Consider the following 22,796-nt stretch of genomic DNA (forward strand, 5'->3'; position numbering starts at 1 on the left):
TAATAATTTGATATAACTTGATGCGTAGCATGATAAAATGTCAATTACATCATTGGAAAATTTGTTTTTAACAGACATCCTTTTATTCCAAATAATCTATTAAATCCAATTTTATAATGTAGAATTTGAATGACACGAAAAGAACACAGATAAACTCTGGTCAGGCCAATTCCGAAAAATTCTGTATCAAGTTTGATGACAATTTTCTTTTTAAACTTCAGAAATTCTTCTTTTAATTTGTGATAAATATGGGTGATTTCACAATGATTTTCTTATTTTTGCAAAATTTTCATAAACCTCTGGTTGGGCTCTACTCCAATAGAAAGGCAGGTTATTGGAAAATTTGAGGGGCAAAATTGATATTCCCAGGAAAATTGAAAGATGGACCAGAGAATAGCTGCCAAGGGAACACTTTCTTAATGCTAAGCCTACAAATGCCACAGCATGCATACATGTGTTTACATGATGATATTGCATGTACTGCACTTTTCATAACAGAGTTTGATATTGTTACCACTGTATACTATCTCTCATTTTAATAACAGAATACTTTCTAAGGTAGTATCAATTTAAGTCAGATAATTTATTGGGAATAAATAATCTCTTATTCATCATATTGTAGACCCACCCAAATTACTTCATTTTTGCACCTCTTTATAGAGAACTAGCTCAGAACTCTTGCAGGCCATAAAGTTAGACAACAAAAGCAAATCTCAATGCAAAATTATTTCCCATCTCACCAAATTTATTATTATTGATCCAATTAGGAAATGTTGCCATCATCATTCTGTTCATATAGCTTTGCTTTAGCATATTATGTGTAAGAGAATAACTGACGTCCTTGGGAATTACTTTTACTTTTTAACAAAGACCATGGAAAAATATTGTACTTTCATCATTTACATTAGCAACTTTGCCACAACTGCCTACAATGAGGCAAATGGGATTAAATGAATGATAGCATTTTATGCAAGAATGATGCTTTATTTATTCTTTGTTTAAAAAGGAAAAGGTATACCTGATTATAGTTGAAAAAGTATAAAGAATATCTGAAATTGAGAAAACTTAAGGACAAAAAGGATAAGAATGGAAAAATGTCATACATACCAGTAGTTTCTTAATGCATTTTATTGTTATACAAAATATTACTCACAAGAACTATGGAACAAAGAGTAGAAAAAATGTTCTTTATATCAAAATTAGATAACCTTGCTTTAGACTGCATTACTAAATACTTCATTATCACACTGTGCATCCCCCAGGAACCAGGAATTAACAATGGTAAAGAATTGGTTCTTTGCAGGACTAAAAAAACTTTTGGTTCTGGTCAGCTGCAAAATACGCTCTATATTAAATGACATTAAGACAATGAGATTTTTTAAAAAAAACTACAGAGCAGTAAGCATGTTGCCAATTATAGCCTTCATGGCCACTCAAATGGAACATAAATCATCAGTGCAAATTTTATGTGTCACTAAACTGGAAGGACCAATGATAATGAAGTCTGTTAGTGAAGAAAAAATCCAGGTGTTTTTCTACAGTATTTGAAGTTAATGTGAAAATAACTGTGAATTTCTTCAAAATAATTGATCGTTCTGATCAGCACCATAATTTGTGAAAAATGTGAAAAGTTTCATTTATATACCAACATTCCAACATTTTGTTCTAATCAATAGTTTTATATTTATGGGGTCCTTAGTGCTGTCTGAGCTTGGTTGTTTGCTTGCAGAGAAAAATCTGGGGGAGCTTGGGAACACCTTTTGGGCATCCAGTAGACATGGGTGTTCTAATTTCTAATCTAATATGAATTCATCCCATGGCGTTATATGCGTTTAGAGCTTTGTCATTTTCCCCTTCTTTCAGTATGATCCATGACAACTTATTTAGAAAATGTAACTATGACTTTTTGTCATCAACCCTTGATTAATCAATTTAGAGACAAGTCATAAGACAGTTATATAGAAGTACTGTATAACACCATATGAACCAAATGTAAAGTAGAAGTATGGGAATACATTCCTTGCAGTTAATATTCTTTGAATACTTATCAAGAATCTTATCGTATCTTCCATTTTATACATTTATCAGTTCATTCTAAGTTCAACTCATTGGGTGTTAACTGGAGGTACTTTAAGTAAAACTACGGTGTCACATTGTGGCTTAAACACATGCCACTTCCCATTTTTTTTACTCATGGTTAGCTGAATACTGTAACTGTTTGAAAGTATAATATTGATGATCCTTCCCTTCATCTGTGCATACAATGGGAAGCAGTATGGGTTTCTGTATGGGTAAATTAATGTAACACTGATTTTTAGAATTCCACTTCTATATTGCAGAGTTATAGTCAAAATAGCACTATTTATATATCAGTAGACTGGCTAAATACCAACAGACTGACCAGGTTTGTCAGTAATTAAAATTATTTTTTGTTGTTTACCTTAAAGGGGAGAGTCTTCAAAGAAAACAGGTCTGATAAGTTTTCTGTGCTACAAAATACTGATCATTTAAAAGAAACAATAAAAGGAAAATGGAATAGAGTGGTTTGAAAGACAAAAGGCAAGACATATATCAAGATACTGTCAGCAAAACATAATTTGCTGGATAAGTTATTTCTTTATACCCAATTGGGAACATAAAGAAATCAAATATTTTAACAGCAGGGATGTGATAGAATTTGCTTTGACTAATATTCTTTGCATTAATGTTGACCAAATCATGATGGTTTTTGTATTTGTGAATCTAGTTTGTCTTCATAATAATGATAAAATTATTAAAATCATGATGATTTAAAAGGAAGACAAAGTATGAAAAGACATTTGGCGTGAAAATAAACTAGCTGATAATTCAAAGTAGGCTGCCAAATCATAAAATTAAATTCTGCAAGCACTTGTGATATATCCATTAATCTAGGGATCAGCATGTTGTACTTACTGTACTCCCACTAGATCCTTTACAAAAACTTCGCAAACTTCTTAAGTTTCTTTGTTTTGGGAAGGAGGTAACCAGGTTATACAACGGCACCTGGGTCTAGAAAGTATATCTATCCCTGCATTAATCACATAGCAACTGTAGAATCTTAAAAACAATTCACTCTTGGATTGCACCACTATATAATTACTTAAATGCTTTGAATAAAAAGCTCAAGATAATAAATTTTTGCAAATATCTGAAGTACACTTAAAAATATATACAACACATTTATTGAAACATAATTTAAATTCTTGGAAATAGTACCCTTCCCTATTTAGACCTTTTCATTCTTTTTTTTTAAAAAAGGTTATTTTTCAATTAGATGCAAAATGTTCAATATTTTGGATGAAAGACTGTTTTTTCATTAATTTGCTGAAAAGTCCATTTGGGTTTGCAAGCAGTGTTTCATGCTTTCCACACTCAACTATTCTGCCTTGGTCCAGAACTGCAACAGAATTAGCATTCTGAATGGTGGAGAGTCGATGAGCAATAATAAGAACAGTTCTGCCTTCCATCAGTCGGTCTAACGCTTCTTGGACAAGATATTCATTTTCAGCATCCAAAGCACTAATTAATGAATAGAATGAAAAAGAAGGTTATTCTCCACATTACTAATTTTAGTGCAGAGACTTCACTAGACCATAATTGTCTGTACAACTTTTTGCATTTCATTTAAAATTTAAAATTGTTTTTAAAAAAATATTTAATGGTGTCAGGATTTTTAAACAAAAGCAATTATTTACAATTTTGAGAGATTTGCTTTCAACAAAGAGAGCCCAATATTTCACAGATGTCCCCAAAACTGAGTTAAGACATCCTCATTTTTAATCTGCAATTTAAATACCTCATTATAGTGTAAAGAAATATTATAGAACCATGAAATAGGAATGACTTAGGGAAGCTTGACAGTGTTAGAATACTGTGTTGTACAGGCACTCCTCGTTTTACAACCATTTATTTAGTGACTATTCAAAGTTACAGCAGCACTGAAAAAAAATGACTTATGACCATTTTTCACCATTAGAGTATCCCAATGGTCAAAATCTGGATGCTTGCCTTGTATTAATGACAGCTGCAGTGCGAGCAATCAACCAATGGAACAGCTTGCCTTCAGAAGTTGTGGGAGCTTCATCACTGGAAGCTTTCAAGAAGAGAATGGACTGCTATCTGTCAGAAATGGTGTAGGGTCTCTTGCTTGGGTGGGAGGTTGGACTAGATGACCTACAAGGACCCTTCCAACTCTGTTAATCTGTTAAATATGTTCTAGGATAATGTGTTTACGTTTTGTGACTTCTGACAAAGTCAATTGGGAAGCTAGATTCACTTAACAATGTTACTAATTTAATAACTGCAGTGAATCACTTAACAGAGGTAGCAAGAAAGGTCATAAAATGGGGCAAAATGTACAACTATCTTGCTTAGCAACGGAAATTTTGGGCTTAATTGTGGTTGTAAATCAAGGACTACCTGTAGTACATACGCAGTCTTCCAGAAAGCAGGGAAGTTTGCATACTTGTACAAATCCAGCCATAAAGTCTGTTTAATTTACATCTATCCTGAGAATTGTATCTTTTGGGTTGGATCAGATGAAGTAGTTCACCAGCCTGGCCTGCATGTATCCAAATATATTAGAGCACACTCTTACAAACCCTTCTATTGAATTGGCTAGAAGCATTATATGTATGCACAACTTCAAATTCATAAAAGACATCTGGAACAGTGTGTTATGTGTCCTTGCCTGAGCACATATGGAATTCTGGCAGGATGTTCTGACATGGAAGAAAATAGCTGCTCTGGGACAGATTCTGATCAATAAAGTATTTACCCCAGAAGACCTGGCTAGTCACAAAACACCATTTATTGCACAACAAACTTATGAAATTGTTCACATTTCCTCTGGTATCTAGGATGCTACCCCTCCTGTTTAAAAGAAGAGCAGTATCTGAACAATGGGAGAAAAAAATGGAAGCTACAAAAGAACGTTCCACATTGAGGAAAAATATGTGCAATGTTTTGTCATGAAATCAATAGTAAAGATACCAGAAAGTCTCATGGGATTGAATATTAATTTAGTAAGAAACAATTTCAGTATTGTCCAAGCTTCCCATAATTTTCCTAATTTTTATTATTTACCTTGTTGCTTCGTCAAGGAGAAGAATTTTGGGATTCTAAAAACAGAACAAGTACAAAAATGTTGAGATTAGAAGTTTTTGCAAAAAAAAAATAAAAATTAAAGGGACGCCAGTTTTATAAGAGATTTTAATAGTCATCAAGAGATGTTTTATCTAAAGCAATACTAATAAATTACTGAAATATTTTATTACAAAATACAAGAGGGAGAGGGAGGAAGAAAGAGAAAAAAAGAAAGAAAATTAAGCTAGAAAAGACATGTCTTTTCAAAGCCTTTTTCTTTCATGTAAAAACTTGGTTAAACTTTAGTAACTATAAGACACTGAAAAGACTGCATTTTAAAAATAACCTGCAAACTCTACTACTATTATATAGCCAACCACTTTAAAATCCTTTAAAATCCTGATCAAAATTATTGTTTTCTTAGGGTTAATGAGTGATGGTTTTCATACCTGGCTGTTTTAGGGAAAAAAATAGAATAAGGTTCAATAATTACAAGATGTTTTACTACTGTTCAGAAAAGGCACGTAACAGCAGACTATTAAAATACACCGGTGCAAAATAAACAGTATATTGAAAGAATTATTTATTTATTTATTTATTTATTTTATTATATTTCTATACCGCCCTTCTCCTGCGGGACTCAGGACAGTGCACAGCCAAGATAAAACATAACATATAAAATTTAAAAAACAGTTTAAAAACAATTAAATAATTTCAGCCCAGTAATTAAAATAGAATAATGTATAATGTATAATGTAATGAATAATGTATGAGAACTACCTAGAAATGCAATGAAAGCATGAGAGTCCCTATTTCTCTTAATTCAAATCATCTTTGTCACATATTTTCCTTGCTCCTTTTCTCTCTTTAAAGGCACAGAAGAAAAAAGGCTTACCTTCAGAAGAGCTCGAGCAATTGCAATTCGCTGCTTCTGCCCACCTTTGCATAAAAAACATAACATAAATATTCCATGCATTTTATGTACTTTAAGAACTCTGCCAATCAAAACAAATGGCATGTACCAGTACATGAGTTTTTTTTATTTTCTGTGGAAAATCTGACTTAAATGGAGAAAATGATTACGGCACTGCAGTTTGACAACAAGATTATTTTAAGCATTTTAATAAAGTTCAAGAGTGAAATCAGTACAATCAAGCCTGTGCAGTTCTAAGAAAAGGTGTCTAGACCAGTGTTTCTCAACCTCAGCAGCTTTAAGATGTGTAGACTCCCAGAATGCTGGCTAGGGGATTTTGGGGAGCTGAAGTCCACACACTGTAAAGTTGCTGAGTTTGAGAAACACTGCTCTAGATGCTGACAGAATAGTATTTGTCAGTAGAATAGAATTCTTCCTTTCTTCTTCGCCATCTCCCATAACTACACTGACCACATTTTCTTGGGGAAAAAAAGTAAAACAAACCTGAAATAGGGGCATATCTGAAAAAGGTTGATAAGGATATTTTTTTTTATGTTTATGACAAAGGGAAACTTTGCCAGAATGCCTATTGTAATAAAAATATCTAAAATCAAACAGTATCTTATTTTAAAAAGACAATTCAATTTCTACATTTTTCAACTAACTGTGAAAAACTGCAATTTGCACAGTAAAAATTAAATGAGCAAAATAAAGGACAATGTTTTTGAAAAATAAATAAATCTAAAGGACAATTTTCTGAAATGCAGATAATCCTCAACTTCTGACACAAGTGAGCCCAAACTTTCTCTTGCTAACTGAGGTTTGCCCCAGTTTAGGACCTTTCTTGCAACAGTTGTTAAGTGAATCACTGCAGTTGTTAAGTTAGTAATACAGTTGTTTAGTGAATCTGTCTTCCCTATTGACTTTGCTTGTCAGAAGGTCCCGGTGACTCCGGGACACTTTAACCGTCATAAATATAAGTCAGTTGCCAAGTGTCTGAATTTTGATCATGACCATGGAGATGCTGCAATGGTCATAAGTGTGAAAAACAGTCATAAGTCACTTTTTTCCATGCCATTGTAACTTTGTACAGTCACTAAATGAACTGTTTTAAGTCGAGGACTACCTGTAAAGAACTGTCCTTTATAATAAAGGACGTATGGTCTCTGCACCCCTATCCCTGGAATCTCTTGGGAAGGTCAGAAGGTGTTTTAGAACAGATTTGTCTTATAGCAAAATGAAATGCACAGCAGAATGAGACAGGGAAAGATAATTCCTTTTATAACAGCCATAAATTACAAAAATGGATTTTTAAATGACATAGTCTTACCAGAGAGAAGAACACCTTTTTCCCCAACTAAAGTGTGGAATCCTTTTGGAAAATTTTGGATAAAATTAGAAGCGTTTGCAATTTTGGCAACTCTCTCGATTTCTGCAGGAGTTACTGTGGATGGATCCTCTGCGCCGTAGGCTATGTTTTCAGCAATAGAACATGAGAACAGAGTGGGTTCCTAGTGTATGAAAAAGCATAAGGAATATGGCAACACAGGTACACAAATGCCCAGATGAGATCATAAATGAAATAAGTAACACGTGACCATAGAGATTAAAGGGAATACTTTTTTCCCCTCATAAGCAGTGATGAGTACAAGTACGATTGCTTTAAAGGGGCATGAGGCAAACTGAAAAGCTGGAGGGGCAAAAAAACGTTCTCTGACATTTTAAAAGAAATTAGGATCAGCAAATACTGTAAGAAAACTTTGCTCCTTTTTTACCTGATTTACTGTTCCAATATTAGTCCTGAACCATAGTGGGTTTAGCTGACGGATGTCAACTCCATCAACAGTAATATTTCCTTCAATAAATTAAGAGTATGTTGTTAGATAATACGTTAGACAACAATGAGGGTAAAGAGATTAAAAGTATACAGAAGTTCATAATGACACCCTATCAAATTAGAAATATTTTTTTAGAAAAATATTCTCGGCATGAACTGATTTCACCTTGTATAAAATAAGTGATTTCTAGAGATATCTCTCTTTCTAAGAAATTATGATTCCAGGACATTCATGTCAAATCCTATCAAGAAAAGCATAGGGACAGGCAGTTTATATATACATTGCCCGAAATATTGCCTTAACTGTAAAAAAATACAAGTTGAGTGAAACATGAATATGAATTTGTTGTATATATTGCTCCTATTTCAGTAACGGAAAGGCTTAAGTTATAAAATGGCAATGATGCATTTTATCTCAACTTCCTTGTAAATAGTCTTCCAACTGATTCTATAAAGGTCATACTTCTCCATGAGCAAATTGTGTTTTGATCTCTAATCAGAAGTATACCCAGTAACAGATGTTCAAACATATTCACACAAACACGTAACTACCTGAGAGTGGATCATAAAGCCTCAGGAGAAGAGATACAACCGTCGATTTGCCAGATCCACTTGGGCCTACTAGGGCCATGACAGAACCTGCAGGCATGCTGAGAGAAAAGTCTTCAAAAATCAATGTTTCTGGACGTGTTGGATATGCAAACTTGACACTTTTGAACTCAAGAGCACCTCTGAAAGCATCCTGGCTTAATACTGTTCCCTCTAAATAGACATGAAAATCCAAAAATGAAAGTAATATCAATAATATATCATTTAAACACATTTTAGTAAAGACAAATCCAATTATTTGCAATGAAAAATTACTAAAAGAAAACAAATATGGTTAATAGGATACTTTACTAAGATTCTGTAAACTAGAGTTACTTGAATCTGGGCATTCTGAAAGATGAGTCATCAAATAATTTGGACTTGTCTGCTTACAGAACAAGGTCTGCTGTTGGTACATTCAGGAAATGAAACAACTCCTCCTCTAGTGCCTCATAGCCTAACGTTTCTAAGACCTGCTGGTTATGGTTGAGTTGGGCCCAAAGGTATTCTTACTTCACCCCAGAATTGATAATATACAGGTAGTCCTTGATTCACAACCACAGTTCGAGCCCAAAATTTCTGTTGCTAAACGAGACAGTTAAGTGAGGGGCTTTTTATCCTCACTTACCATCTTTCTTGCCACAGTTTGTTGAGTGAATCGCTGCTGTTGTTAAGTTAGTAGCACCACTGTTAAGTGAATTTGACTTCCCCATTGACTTTGCTTGTCAGAAGATCACAAAATGTGATCACATGACCCCGGGACACTGCAACCGTCATAAATATGACTCAGTTGCCAAGCGTCTGAATTTCGATTTTGTGACGATGGAGATGCTACAACAGTGTTAAGTGTGAAAAACAATCATAAATCACTTCAGTGCTGTTGTATTTCGAACGGTCACTAAATAAACTGTTGAAAGTTGAGGACTAACTGTAATTAGGTCACGTTTCCAGTAATAGCAACAAAGAACAGAGAATACGAAATGAATGAATTATGATTTTATGAAAGAAGGTAGAATGTCACAGTGTATATGTCACAGGTAGAACAGAAATCACTCATATTCCTGGCAAGGGATTATCAAGTCTTAAATCATTTGTTTATGTATGTATGATGTTACTGATCAGAGTGCTAACTCCACTTCAATTTCATTTCAAACTGTCATAGGTGTGGTACCTTTATAGTGTTTTACTGCATTCTATAAGGCACAGGCAGATAAGTTATTGGAGGGTGGAGTGGGAATACACAGACACACACACTGTATGTATATGTATATATGTATGTGTACACATTATATATATATTCCCACCCCACTATCCAATAACTATAGTAATATAAGCCATAGAGAGGCTGCAGTCCATAGCCAGTAACATAATGACATTGTTGTTATTTTCATTTTGTCAGGAGGATTTTCAAGGGGAGAAATGCACTAACCATAAGGCATCCATTTTGAACACCATGAGATGTGAAAAGTAGTTTAGGGAAGTTTCAAAATTTTAACTGTTTAAAAGGATGCACACAAAACCTGCACCATAACCAATTTATGCATTGTATTTTGTGGCATCAAATGAATAAGTCTATTCTTTGGGATCATTTATGACATTAAATGTGTATTTGCTTACATTCTTTACTAGAATAATTTCTAATTTATGAAAATGTGTGATATTGCATGATGTATGGATATTTTACCATCTTAAACAACTGCAAAATATTAAGAACATTACCATTAAAAGGAAGTTGTGGCTTTCGATCAATAAGTTCCCACAGGCGCCCTCCTGCACCCAAACCTTTCATTAAATCAGTATAAAAAGCGCTTAATCCTAGGAAACAAAGAAAAAATACCCCTATTGTTATACATGTTCAAAAACAGGTATTGCATGTTTGTTAAACAAGTTCTGCCAATCCGTGTACAAACAGCTAGAATGAAATAGCCAGCTAGTACAGCTAAATAAAGCATAGCCTAAGATTAGGTTGTTTAAGGCAGGAATAAAAATTGGACAGAGGCTTTACCTTTCTTCCTTCATTTTTACCCCTAGCAGCAGAGAAAATAAGCATATAGCCTAGAATTATTTATTTGCTTCCCTTCCCTTTCTTTTTAGTAAAGAATATCCATAAAATGGCTGGCAGAACTTCTCTGAGTAGGTTATCTCTCACATTCATCAGAGTTGGAATTTGTTAATCATTCAAAAGGTTAGGTCAGTGTTTCTCAATTGTGGCAACTTTAAGATTCCCCAGCATCTAGTTGGGGAATTCTGGGAGCTGAAGTCCACACACCTTAAAGTTGCCAAGGGTGAGAAGCACTGGGCTGGATGAATGCTCTTGCTAACCCCTGACCCCTCTAGCACCTGAAGGATTGTTTAGTCAGTTTGGTGCAACAAGAGCTGTTCTGTAAGGAGAGGTTAACACTGGGCAGACAAGCTAGCAATTTTGGGAAATGCACTCCATACATCTGCAGAAAGGCAAAATGGAGATGGCTGATCTTTTGCCTTCTGATCTGATATTTTGTCTATTTGTTTTAAAATTTTACTTTTTAAGAATATATTACCTCTAATGCTTATGCCAACCCAGAAAGCGTACATTAAGAAAGAAGACAGTTCACCAACAGTCAAATGGGCACCACCCATCAGTAATCCTCCTTTGTAGAGAACAAAAAGCACAATCAAATTGCCTGATAACCCCGTCTGTAAAGAAAGGAAAGGGAAAAGTGCTGATTGCAGGATTTTAATGTAATTCTTTAGATTGATGGATGAATATGACAAGAGTGGGAAGAACAGGCACCCTTCACCCACTTTGGCCTAAAATAAAATCAAGATTTCTATCATAATAGTAGTCTTAGTATTTAGAATTCCATAATTAAAAACGCCAATCCTTTAATACAGATTATTTTAGAGATTTTTGGGCACTTTTATATGATTACCCTGTTTTCCCCCAAAATAAGACATCCCCTGATAATAAGCCCAATCGGGCTTTTGAGCACATGGCAATAAGGCCAAGTGCAGGGGTGAAATGCTCCCGGTTCAGACCGGATCGCCCGATCCGGTAGCGATGGAGGTGGTGTTTCGGAGAACCGGTAGCAAAAATCTCTGCCCCCCCCATATGCCCAGCTGAGCAGCACAATCATCAGAGGCTTTTTTTTTAACTTTTAAAAGCATTTTTTCTACAACCTCTTCGGCCTAAAAAATGCTTTTAAAAGTAAAAAAAAAGCCTCTGATGATCGGGCGGCTCAGCTGGGATCATCGAAGGCTTTTAAAAGAAAAAAACCCTTTTTTTCTTTTAAATGCCTCTGACAATCCAAGCTGAATTGCCTGATTGTCAGAGGCATTTAAAAGAAAAAAAGTCTCTGCCGATCAGGCAACTCAGCTGGGATCGTCAGAGCCTTTTGGAAGCATTTTTTTACAACCTGTTCACCGAAGGTTGTAGAAAAAATGGTTGTAAAAGTAAAAAAAATAATGGCCACGCCCACCCAGTCACATTAACTCCCCCACCAAGTCACGCCCACAGAACTGGTAGTAACAAATTTTAGATTTCACCACTGGCCAGGTGCTTATTTCAGGGTTCAAAAAAAATATAAGACAGGGTCTTATTTTCGGAGAAACACGGTAGCATTTTCAATATCTGATCCAGAATCCAGTTTCAAATGTATCTTGGAATGCTTTGTCTATTTTTAATTCTACTCGGATTTTGAAGTTTACCATCATAGGTCTATTTACATAGTAGTAAGTTTACAGAACTCTAAACCATCACGCAATCAGTGTTTTTAACTTTCTGGCCAATTGTTGATCCCAGAGAATATCAGCCAATTAATGATCATTTGCTGGCTAATACTGTAATGAAGTGCTTCATCCCACACCCCTCAGATTCATAACTAAACAAATGCAGTATCTCATTTGTCTTTTCAAAGTAAAACAGGACGAACTACTTGTGTGTGCCCGTGCTTCTGTGCTCACTTGGGTGGTAAATTTCATTGCCTTTCAAACTTAATGAAGTGTTCAAAGGCAATAAGAACATTGAATGTGAGGAAATACCATTTCTTAGTAATCCTAGAAATAGGTCTTGGGGAAAAAGGAACAAAGTAGAAAAAAACAGTGCTGTAGTTCAAGTAGAATGATTGCAGGAAGGACAAGCACAAATGAAAACGCTATGTGAAAAAGAATCTGAATATAACTTAGTCCCCCAGTAGAACAAATGGAATGTGCATATAAGAGCTGAGGATTGTAGAAATTGTTTAGAACAATGTGAAAATAATTTAAAAATACAGTAAAAATATGTGGAGTTATATTCATGTGGCATATGAAAAATGAGGCTTATCACAATGATAAGGGAAAGAAACTGGATGAGAGAGAAAAATTCAAATAAAAGAATTCCTGCAAAAATTGATGAAACACATTGTGTAATATGTATATATAGAGAAAAAAAGATAGTTGCAAAGAGAGCAAGGAATAACATTAAATAAGGCAAAGAAAATGTGGAGCAATTTTAATGGAAATAGAACTTTGTTTCAGAAGTGGATGAAGAAAGCTAAACAAAAAATCTCTACCAGAGGGAATGGTAGATAAAATGATCTAGGACCTTACTGAAATGAGGAAATGCTGGAATGAACCAGCATTTGAGAGATCTCTTATGAGAATGACAATGGTATAATGAGTGGAACTGAAACTTCCAGTATTTTAAGTATTATTATCCAAGAAAAAAATGATGAAAAAATGCAACGAGAAAGTTGAAAAATGATAAAATTGCAGAAGTATACAGTCTAATGGAAGAAATGTTAAAATATATGGTTTGCTCATAGAGTGGCTGTGCAACATTTTAATTTGTCTGTGAAGATTACAACAGTACCCTGTTTTGAAAAATGTTCCTTTATACAAAGGGAAAAATCCACAAGGGCATTAGTTTGGTGGGAAAGTGGCAGTTTTCTGACTCAAACATATTAACAGATGACAATGACAATTTGGGGAAGTACAATGAGGCTTTATGCAAGGCAAGGGGTATACAGATGAGAGACTTTTTTCTGCTTTCCAGGCCACATAAAAAAGAATATTTATTTTGAATTTATTGATTTAGAAAAAATATATGAGAAACGCTATAGGTTTCTGAAATGCTATGTAAATATGGAGATGAAGTTTGGAATTCAGTGAAAGTGGTGGTTAAGACTCCAGGCAAGACCCTGGGAGATTATGAGTTCTAATCCTACTTTAGACATGAACCCAGCCGAGATATCTCTTTGCTTGCTCAACACATTTGTAGCTGAAAATATAAGGAATGCTTGTGGTAATGGAAAAAGTATGCTTGCCAACAGCATGAACTTATGTACATTTTTGTGCACAGACAATGCTGGTTGATTAAAAAAAATAACATATGTGGAGTAATAAATAGGTTAAGAGGAATGGAAAGTCTAAAAAAGTTATGATTAAAAAGAGACAGGTCAGAACTTTAGAACAGGGGTCTCCAACCTTGGCAACTTTAAGACTTGTGGACTTCAACTCCCAGAGTTCGTCAGCCAGCAAAGCTTTAGAGGACAAAAGGCAACATATGAAGTGGTATACAGATGTGGTAGAAGGTAGAAGATGTTTTGCAAAAGTAGAAAGTTATGGAGAGGTACAGTGAAAAATGTTGATATAAATTAATTTCAGTTCCATTTACTTTTCTGCTTAATTTTTTTCTTAACATTTGATTTTTTTTGCCTTAGCATTTCTTGCTTTTTTCTTGTTCTCTGCATAACTCTATGAGGGAAATGGGCAGTTCAAAAATGTGATAAATAAAACAATAAAATAAATAATGTTATCTAAAAATGGAGTGGCTTCATGAAAATATATTTATAAGCCATTATTTATAAATAATTTCTGTAAACCTATTTAGTATATTAGTTTATTGATGGTCATGATAAAAGAATATGCAACTACATCTATATCAAAATAATAATTTAATTGTTCAAGGAAACACTTATCAGAAATACACAGATGATTCCTCACCTTCTTCATATACTTACTGCTCCAAAGAATCCTGCTCGAGCTATTGCTTCCTTTTTGGCCAATTGTAGCACATACTGAATCTTGTTGTCATATTTTTCCATTTCAGTTAACTCATGTCCAAAAGCTCGAACTGTTCTTAAATTTCCAATCCTTTCTTCTGCTAGCTGTAGTAAACAAAATGTAAGAATTAACACATTTCCCATAAGCCTACCTAGATTGTTCTCACTATATGTTATTAAACTAACAGTGGGTCTTTTCCACTATACTATTTACATAGCCTAGATGCATTTATCACCCTGTAATACAACATATAAGGCCAGGGAAGAATGAATTACCCTATATCAAGGCTGTCAATTTTTTTATGTCCATTCACAAACCTATATTAAAACTACTTCCATAATGAGCTATTTCTTTTTAATCAGCCAAAATTAAAAGATACTTTTAAATTATTTTATCTAAGAGTATACATTTCTAAATACATTTGGCAGCATATTATAAGAAAGAGAAAGGCAAAATCCTTCTCTTCTAAAAGGATAGCCTAATTTGAATTATTGTTTAATTAGAAGAGATCAATTCACACTGAACTTCCCAAAGAACAATCCCCAAAGAACAAATCCTTCAAGCATCTTGAGCTATATAAGAGTTTTGAGATGTGATTGTACGAAAAAGAATACTTCAAATTGGGGAATTACAAGGATGGCTATGTGGAAATGACTTCAATCAGATTCCTAGTGGGAACTTGTTGGGGGATGTGAATGAAAAGAGAAAAGACCAGAGTAGTTCAGCACTATTTTTTAACATTCTCATTTGAACAACTGAGAAACTACCTGTGTAGCTTCTGCAAGGGAATCCTGTGTCATTCTAGCCAGTTTTCGTAAATATGTTCCATAAAGCACACCTATGACAGCCAGGGATGGTACGACAGTCAGGACGAATGTAGCAAGTTTGGGAGACACAAAAAACTAGAAGCAAAAAAGCAGTGATTAATTTTTAAACAGTTTACAGAGGCTTTGCTAGATCGATAAATCAAATGTTTCAACTAGTCCTCTGTTAACAATGGCAATTGGACCAGGATTTTGGTTGCTTCTGAATGCTGTCGTTAAGCAAACCTGCATCGTTGTTAAGTGAGGATGTCACATGGTCACCTTTTGTGACCTCCTGCCAGCTTCCCCATGGACTTTACCTATAGGAAGCTGGCAAAGAAGGTTGCACATGGTGACCCTATGACAATGAAATGTTGTAATTGTGGTCCCGGGACCAAATGCCCAGATTGTGATCACATGACTAAGGAGGTACTGCAATGACTGAGGATCAGTTGTAAATATCACTCATTTAGCATTGTCACGACCGTATAGTTCACTTACTGACCACATGATTTGCTTAATGACCACAATGAACTGCTTTACAACTGTCATAAAAAATGGTTGTAAAATCAAATCAGGTGACCTGCTTAATAACCACAATTTACAAATTCCATCCTCAGTTGTGATTATTGAGTAAATTATTATCTGTATGTAAAACTGTCTGTTTCCTTTCAATTTTTTTTGCATTTAAAAAAAAAATTCTCATGTACTAGTTACTGAATTCAATACTGTAGTTGTGCTCAATAATTGCTGAATTATTTATTTGATGTTCTGCCATAACCATTATGAGCAATAACAACTATTACATAGGACACAGCTATCAACATCAGTTCCAGTCACTTTTATAATACAATCTTATCCATGGGACAGGATCCAACTGCATTACGACTCAAAGTAGAAGGAAGAGAGACTAACATGATACAATGATTAGGTTTTTTTTAGCTTTTCTCTTTTATATCTTGCGACCTGTCCACCATCGTTCATATAAAGCAAAGCACTTGGGAGTCTTTTTACTGCTAAATATAAAAAGCACATTTAGAGAGCGCAGGTTTAGTCTAGTAGTTTTTGTTTTTTTTTTAATTTGATTTATATGCCGCCCTTCTCCGGAGGCTCAGGGCGGCTTACAATGCGTTAAGGTATTAGGCTAGAAACTGTGAATTCTAGTCCTGCCTTAAGCATGAAAGTCAGCTGGCTTTGAGCCAGTCACTCTCTCTCTCTCAGCAAACAACATCAAACCTGGGCAACGAGCTAATCAGTTAATTCCTGTTGCAACTAATGAAGCAACACTTGGTTGATCTGAAAAATCAGGATATTGACTCCAAGGATACTTGGAGTCAAAAGACTCTAGATATTCATATGTAATGTAACATTTTTGTCTATTACAGAGCTATTGATGGGAGGCTGCAATTGTATGATTTTTTTTTTATTATGGAAACTATTAATCTGTGGTATAAATTGAATGCTGTAACTTCTGTCCATTGAGTTACCTTTTCTTTCCTAACATATAATTAAATATAGTAGTATTATTTGCACTACATAACAACCTAGTTCAAGGTATGCACTTAAACCGCATTGTCTTTGGTTGAGCAATGTCATTGTAGTTGGTAAATCATGATTAATGGCAAAGTGATATTTAGTTATGGTATTTATGTCTTTTTTTCTGTGGATTATAGTATGAATAAGACATGCATTCCCTAATTCCCTAGCAATATCACTGCAAGGTAGATGCGACTGAAAAAAGAAAGACTGATTTATAGTCATCCAGTGAGTTCGAACCAGGGTCTTCCCTAGTCCAACTCCAACTTTTTAATCACCACACTAGTTGATTAGATATTTTTCACAAAGCTTTGCTAAAATAGCTCCTCAATGCAATGTGCAAACCTAGTTATTTAATTTCTCATCTATTTTAATACAGTAAATCTATGAAGATGGATGGTGAGTGGGGAAACAGTGTTATACCAAAGGATCTGCAAAAATGGAAGGAGAACAATGCAAACACATACATACCATCATCCCAATAGCAGCTGAAGCCTGTCCTGCAGCTCTTAACCCATCCGAAAGGTTTTCAGTGACTGAACGGCCCAAGAGAGCTGTGTCTGAAGACAAGCGATTAATCAGCTCCCCAGTGCTGGTTTTGTCAAAAAAAGCTACTTCTTGCTTCAAGAGAGAAGAAAATATTGTTGCTCTTAAACGGTTCACAATTCTTTGCCCTAAAACAGTCAAGAGGTATGGCAATTTATAGACAGGATTTTAATAGTTAAAAAAAACTTAGCATTATGAGCATTCACCAAAGTTATTTGTCATAATCCAAGCTCTCTGCCATTTACATTCTGAGGTCCTTCACCTGTCTCATCTATATTTACCTGTCCCAATTGTGGGTGATACTACGTGAGCATCTTTTACCAACCGCCTAAGCAGGATTTCACAGTGGATGTGCTCCAATTGTTTGAAACCAAATATAGATACGATTATTGCATTCTACCTTGATCATCTTATCACTTCCCTTCCTATTGCTTACTTTGAATTTCAAGACTACTTGTTGCAGATCTCTCCAGCCGCGAGGAACCTAGGAATCACAATTTAATGAACTTTCATATGGGCAGAGCTGATTATTTCAAAGATCTGCTGATGGATCACATCCATTTGTGTTTGACCAATTCTTCAGCTAGGGCCATTTGACTCTACTATTACTAGAATAGCCATATCATGGTGAAGATATTTTCTTCATCAGTTCCAGTTCTGTAGAATAGCCTCTCACCAGGCTTATGTTTGGAATCATATCACTCACAATTTAAAAAGCAACAAAAATGCTTCTTTTTCATGGCCCCCCGTGAAACAGATTTAAAATAAATGAATTCTTACCTATTAACTGTATTGAGATGGTTATTATATGCTATGTACTTTTAGTATAAAAGCTTCTTATTTTACATTATGATATGTTTAAGTGTAATATATTATGTTCCAACTGTAATTTTATTCTATGTCCATACTATGGTCACTTGTAATCTCATAATCAATAAAACAATAGTTACTATTATACTGTAACTAGATCCTATTTATCAGCACTGAGAAAGAAATGTATTGTTGGGTCCTTGGTGCTATCTGAGCTTGGTAGTTTTTTTGCAGACATTTCATTACCAAACTAGGTAACATCATCAGTGCTAGATGCTACCTAGTTTGGTAATGAAATGTCTGCAAGAAAACAGCCAAGCTCAGAAAGCACCAAGGATTCCTCAGTTCAATCCTGAGCTACAACTATTCTATTGGTAAAAAATGTGTTGAACAGAAAGGCCGCAAGGGAGAGAGGTATATGCATATATGAAATACTGGATCAAAAAGAAATATTGGTTACAAACACAAAAGAAATAAGATGTTTTGTGCATCTTGGTAGTTAATTTATAGGACATGATTTTGTGGCAGAAAAGGGCATTTCAGCCCAATTTGTTCATTTTTTCTGCTTGTTTCATCGAAATTATGTGGTAATTTTTTTTTGTTTTGTTTCAATGGCACAATTTCTATAATTGGAAAAAAATTCTAGGTCACATGTGGATTGCAGGTTACAAATGGCTCAGCCTTGATCTGATAAAGGAGCAGCCTGACCATCCACTGGCAAGAAGCTCTTGCTATATCTTGCTGTATCTTATTTACCAATGGCTTATATAGCTGACAAAATGATATAATTTTACACGCAATTACCTGAAATCTGCATGAGGTAGACACGTATTCCATTGGCAGCGGCACCAAGTATAAATATTCCAGTTAATAAGGCACAGAGCGTGGATAGATTCTCTGCAAGTTCACCAGCTTGATTTGTGTAAACAACATCAATAACTTTCCCCAAGAAAAAGGGGGCAGACATAGTGATGACACTGGAAATAGCCAAAAATCCAACAGCAGCTGGATAGGAGGGAGGGGAACAAACATATTATCTTTTTAGTAATTATTCCAAGTTTTACATTAAAATTTCATAAAATCCTTAAGCTCTTTATAGAAACAATTCAAAGAAATATTTTGAATGTTTACATTATTCTAGTGTATTAACCTGAAAACTGTGAATGTAAGCCTTATTGGCTTTTTGAATTAAACACAAGGTATTTTACAATCTCCTGCTTGTCAATTTAGCATAATCGCAGGTGTGGCTGTGTGAAGGACTGCATCTTAAAAATTAATAAATATGGCATAATATTACCAAAATCCAATGCATCAGATACATAGAACAAACTCCACTTTAGTGATCTAATTCACATAAACCTAGTTTACACAATAAGTCACAATGGCTGGCTTTACATTGATGAAAGTCATAAACCACAATTTTACAAAGCTTAATGACTCAGCTGACACTATGGTAAGTAAAAATCAAACAAGCCACACTATACCTTACCATTATTTGTACCCTAGTCACTATTTTAAGGAACCTGGTGTAACAACTTGAAAGAACATCTTACCCCACTTTTGTAAAACCTCCAGTATTACCTGTAAATTATATAAGGGATCATTTTACAATCCCATATATGTAAACTACATTATTATTGCTACTTACTTTCTATTTAAATTTATTTACATTTAAATAAATTTAAATTGTTCACATTAAACTTTATGTTCAATTTACCTTGCTGCAGTACTACTGTGAAAGTGAAATATTCCATGAGCTAAATCCCTATTCATTCTTTTTTATGCAAGATCTTAATTCTTGAACTTCATATGGATTCAAGTTACATTGCATTCTTAATGCAGCAATTGACTTGAACAGTTTCACCACAAGCTCAAATGAAAAACTGTTTTACAGTGGGTGCAGCTGTGGGTATTATGTAATTTGATTTTGCAATATGGCATAGTATCAAGCAGTATCTTTAGTAATACACCTAAGAAAACTAAACATAATTATTGTAATGACTGATGTACAGGCATTGTATCAAATCAGCAGGAGATTTAGACAAAAGTCCCCAAAGATACAAGGCAAGACTGGCAATTTGGACAACCAATAGCTTGTGATAATGGCACTGATTTGTGCCAACATAGGGCACAAGTTAACAGTGGGGAAATGGTTTGAGCTTTAGTTTACTTCAAAACTCCAACTCTGGATTTGCAAAAATGGGAATAAAAATCTAGCCAGCCCCATTTTTTCTGGTGCACCATGTGAATTACCCAGAGTGAGGTGGAGAAGTAGCAATTCATATGGATATCACTTATTGTTATTACTGTAGTATTTATTAAATTATTTATTGTAGTATTGTATTTATTAAATTATTTTCATATAAATGTTTGGGGGTCAATGTACAATCTGAAGCTTCATGTGCTGATAAGTGGAAGAGTTTGGGGATCCCTAGTTTAGACCCCTCACATCTGGGATTGCCAAGAGTTAGCAGCCAACAAAGTTTCCTTTATTCACAGCATTTGCTGTCATCTAGAGGCTGTTCAGATTTTTGCAGCCTATATCCGACTGTCCTCGTAACCCTGAAATGCCCCCCCAAAGTATTACTACTATTCAAAGACATAGAAGAAAAACAAGAAGCAGCAGTATATCAGAGTTAACCCTCTAAAAAGCAAACTATGCTGAGAAGTCTGGATGAAAGGCTTATCCATGCTGGTGAGAAATGATAACGGATGCAACTCAAGACTTCCAGAAGATAGTATAGGGCCTATACTATACTATAGGCAGTCCTAGAGTCACGACCACAATTGAGCCCAAAACTTCTGTTGCTAAGCAAGACAGTTGTTAAGTCAATTTTGCCCCAGTTGTTAAGTGAATCTGGCTTCCCCATTGAAGGTCAGAAGGTCGTAAAAGGTGATCACATGACTCTGGGACACTAACTGCCATAATTACATGCTAGGTGACAAGTATTTGAATTCTGATCACATGACCATGGGGATGCTACAATGGTCGTAAATCTGAAAAATGGTCAGAAGCCTCTTTTTTTGGTGCTGTTGTAACTTCAAACAGTCAATAAATGAATGTTTGTAAGTCGAGGACTACCGGTAAATTGGAATACTGAATACTATATATATATACACACAGTATTGTAGTGTACAAATGAAAGGAAATTGCAAATCTGATCCAGATATGGTGGGGGCAGGAATAAAAGAGTGTTGGAAAGGACTTTGGAGGTCTTCTAATCCAATATGCAGGAATTTTGTGAGGAAGTCACAGACATGGACTCTACATCCATGTAGATGTTAAGTTGAATAGAACCCCTTTAGGATCAAAGAACTTGGGAGCTGAGATCAACCACCACTCTCAAAGCTGAGCAAAGGAGTCTATGGAGATTGTCAGTCATCCAAGGTCATGGTTGTCCCAAAGCAGTGGTGAAATCCAAATTTTTGTACTACCGGTTCTGTGGGCGTGGCAGGGGAAGAATACTGCAAAATCTCTATTCCCACCCCACTCCAGGGGAAGGATACTGCAAAATCTCTATTCCCACCCCACTCCAGGGGAAGGATACTGCAAAATCTCCATTCCAACCCCACTCCAGGGGAAGGATACTGCAAAATCTCCATTCCAACCCCACTCTGAGGCCAGCCAGAGGTGATAATTGTCGGTTCTCCGAACTACTCAAAATTTCCGCTACCGGTTCTCCAGAACCTGCTGGATTTCACCCCTGTCCCAAAGGTGGTTTTTCAATTTGCATCCTCTTGAAAAAGCACCTTCGGGACGAGCAAAGGAGTCAAGAGCAGTGCGGGGGCATCCCCACCCGTGGCCATTGGTCTGAGCCCACGTTGGAGTGTGCGAAGGACAGGGAGACGGCTGGAAGGGAACAAGGAAACAGCAGCCAGCAGCGGCAGCCTTTCCCTTGCTACCTGCGGCAACCGGTTACGAGTTCCCGGGGAGAGGAGAGGTACATTGCAGGAGTAAAATCAATCGCACCCCCCACCGGCCCGCGCCACAGGGCAGCCCGCTTTGCAACCCGGGAGCTGCAGCCGAGGAGGAGGCGAGACCGGCCGGAGAGGAGATTACCTGACAGTTTCCAGCGCTCCGGATAAGCCAGCGCCAAAAGCCTCTTAGCGTCCGAGACGGCGCGCTCGTTGGGCCCTGCCGCTGGGGGCTGCTCGGTTTCCTGAGGGTCGCCCGGCTTCTTCCCCTCAGATTCGGCGGCCGCGGCTGCCCAGGAGGAGGCGGCGCGGGAAAGGAGCGGCACGCGGCCAAGAGTGCCCGGGGCCAAAGCGGCGACCCTGCACCTCTCCGCGGTCCATGCCGCGCTCCCGGGAGCCGCCGGGTGGAAGAGAAGCCGAGGCCAGGAGGAGCTCCGCAGGCTCTGCCGCCGCCACAGCCGCACCACCAAGGGAAGGCGGAGAGCCAAGCCCGCCATTGAGCCCGCGGCGATTCCCTTCTCTCTGGCCGAGCGGTCAGAGGGCGGCCCCTCTCACGGGCTGGGTCGGCGCGGCCCCATGAAGCGCGGCCCAGCCCTCACTGCTGCCCGCAGATAAGGCTCCCGGCCGAGGCTTCCTCCTCCCTTTGCAACCGGCCGCCAGCGACCCTGGGCCGGGGCTCGGAAGCCGGCGGCGCCCTCTGCTGTTCCGAGCGTTCAGC

At 36.4% G+C, this 22,796-nt stretch overlaps 1 protein-coding gene across 2 annotated transcripts; it reads right to left on the bottom strand.

The window, feature by feature from the left end:
• Positions 1–1,113: 1,113 nt before the first annotated feature.
• ABCB10 (ATP binding cassette subfamily B member 10) lies at positions 1,114–22,706 on the bottom strand. Of its 2 annotated transcripts, XM_070932569.1 has the most exons (13): positions 22,224–22,706; positions 18,968–19,168; positions 17,279–17,481; positions 15,236–15,370; positions 14,426–14,572; positions 10,985–11,120; positions 10,164–10,259; positions 8,409–8,618; positions 7,795–7,874; positions 7,350–7,530; positions 6,002–6,045; positions 5,107–5,141; positions 1,114–3,540 (listed from the first exon to the last, which is right to left on the bottom strand). In XM_070932569.1, the coding sequence occupies exons 1-13, from the start codon at positions 22,573–22,575 to the stop codon at positions 3,288–3,290; spliced, it is 2,073 nt and encodes a 690-aa protein (XP_070788670.1). In that variant the 5' UTR covers positions 22,576–22,706; the 3' UTR covers positions 1,114–3,287. The 2 variants fall into 2 exon arrangements, with proteins under 2 accessions (XP_070788670.1, XP_070788671.1); XM_070932570.1 differs by lacking the exon at positions 22,224–22,706 and having other exon boundaries at positions 17,279–17,428; positions 18,968–19,100.
• Between the last annotated feature and the right edge of the window lie 90 nt (positions 22,707–22,796).

This window comes from Pituophis catenifer, unplaced genomic scaffold (genome assembly GCF_029215685.1).
Source record: "Pituophis catenifer annectens isolate HBS135680 unplaced genomic scaffold, rPitCat1.0.hap2 SCAF_1, whole genome shotgun sequence".
NCBI lineage: Eukaryota > Metazoa > Chordata > Lepidosauria > Squamata > Colubridae > Pituophis > Pituophis catenifer.

Bases quoted from the DNA above. Each gene is read 5' to 3' on its own strand.
- ABCB10 (XM_070932569.1), bottom strand. From the start codon at position 22,575: ATGGCGGGCTTGGCTCTCCGCCTTCCCTTGGTGGTGCGGCTGTGGCGG. The intron at 19,169-22,223 runs GTAATCTCCTCT...CCTCCTATCCAG, and splicing joins GGAGCGCTGGAAACTGTCAG to CTGCTGTTGGATTTTTGGCT. The intron at 11,121-14,425 runs GTAAGTATATGA...CTTTCTTTACAG, and splicing joins GAGCAGGATTCTTTGGAGCA to ACGGGGTTATCAGGCAATTT.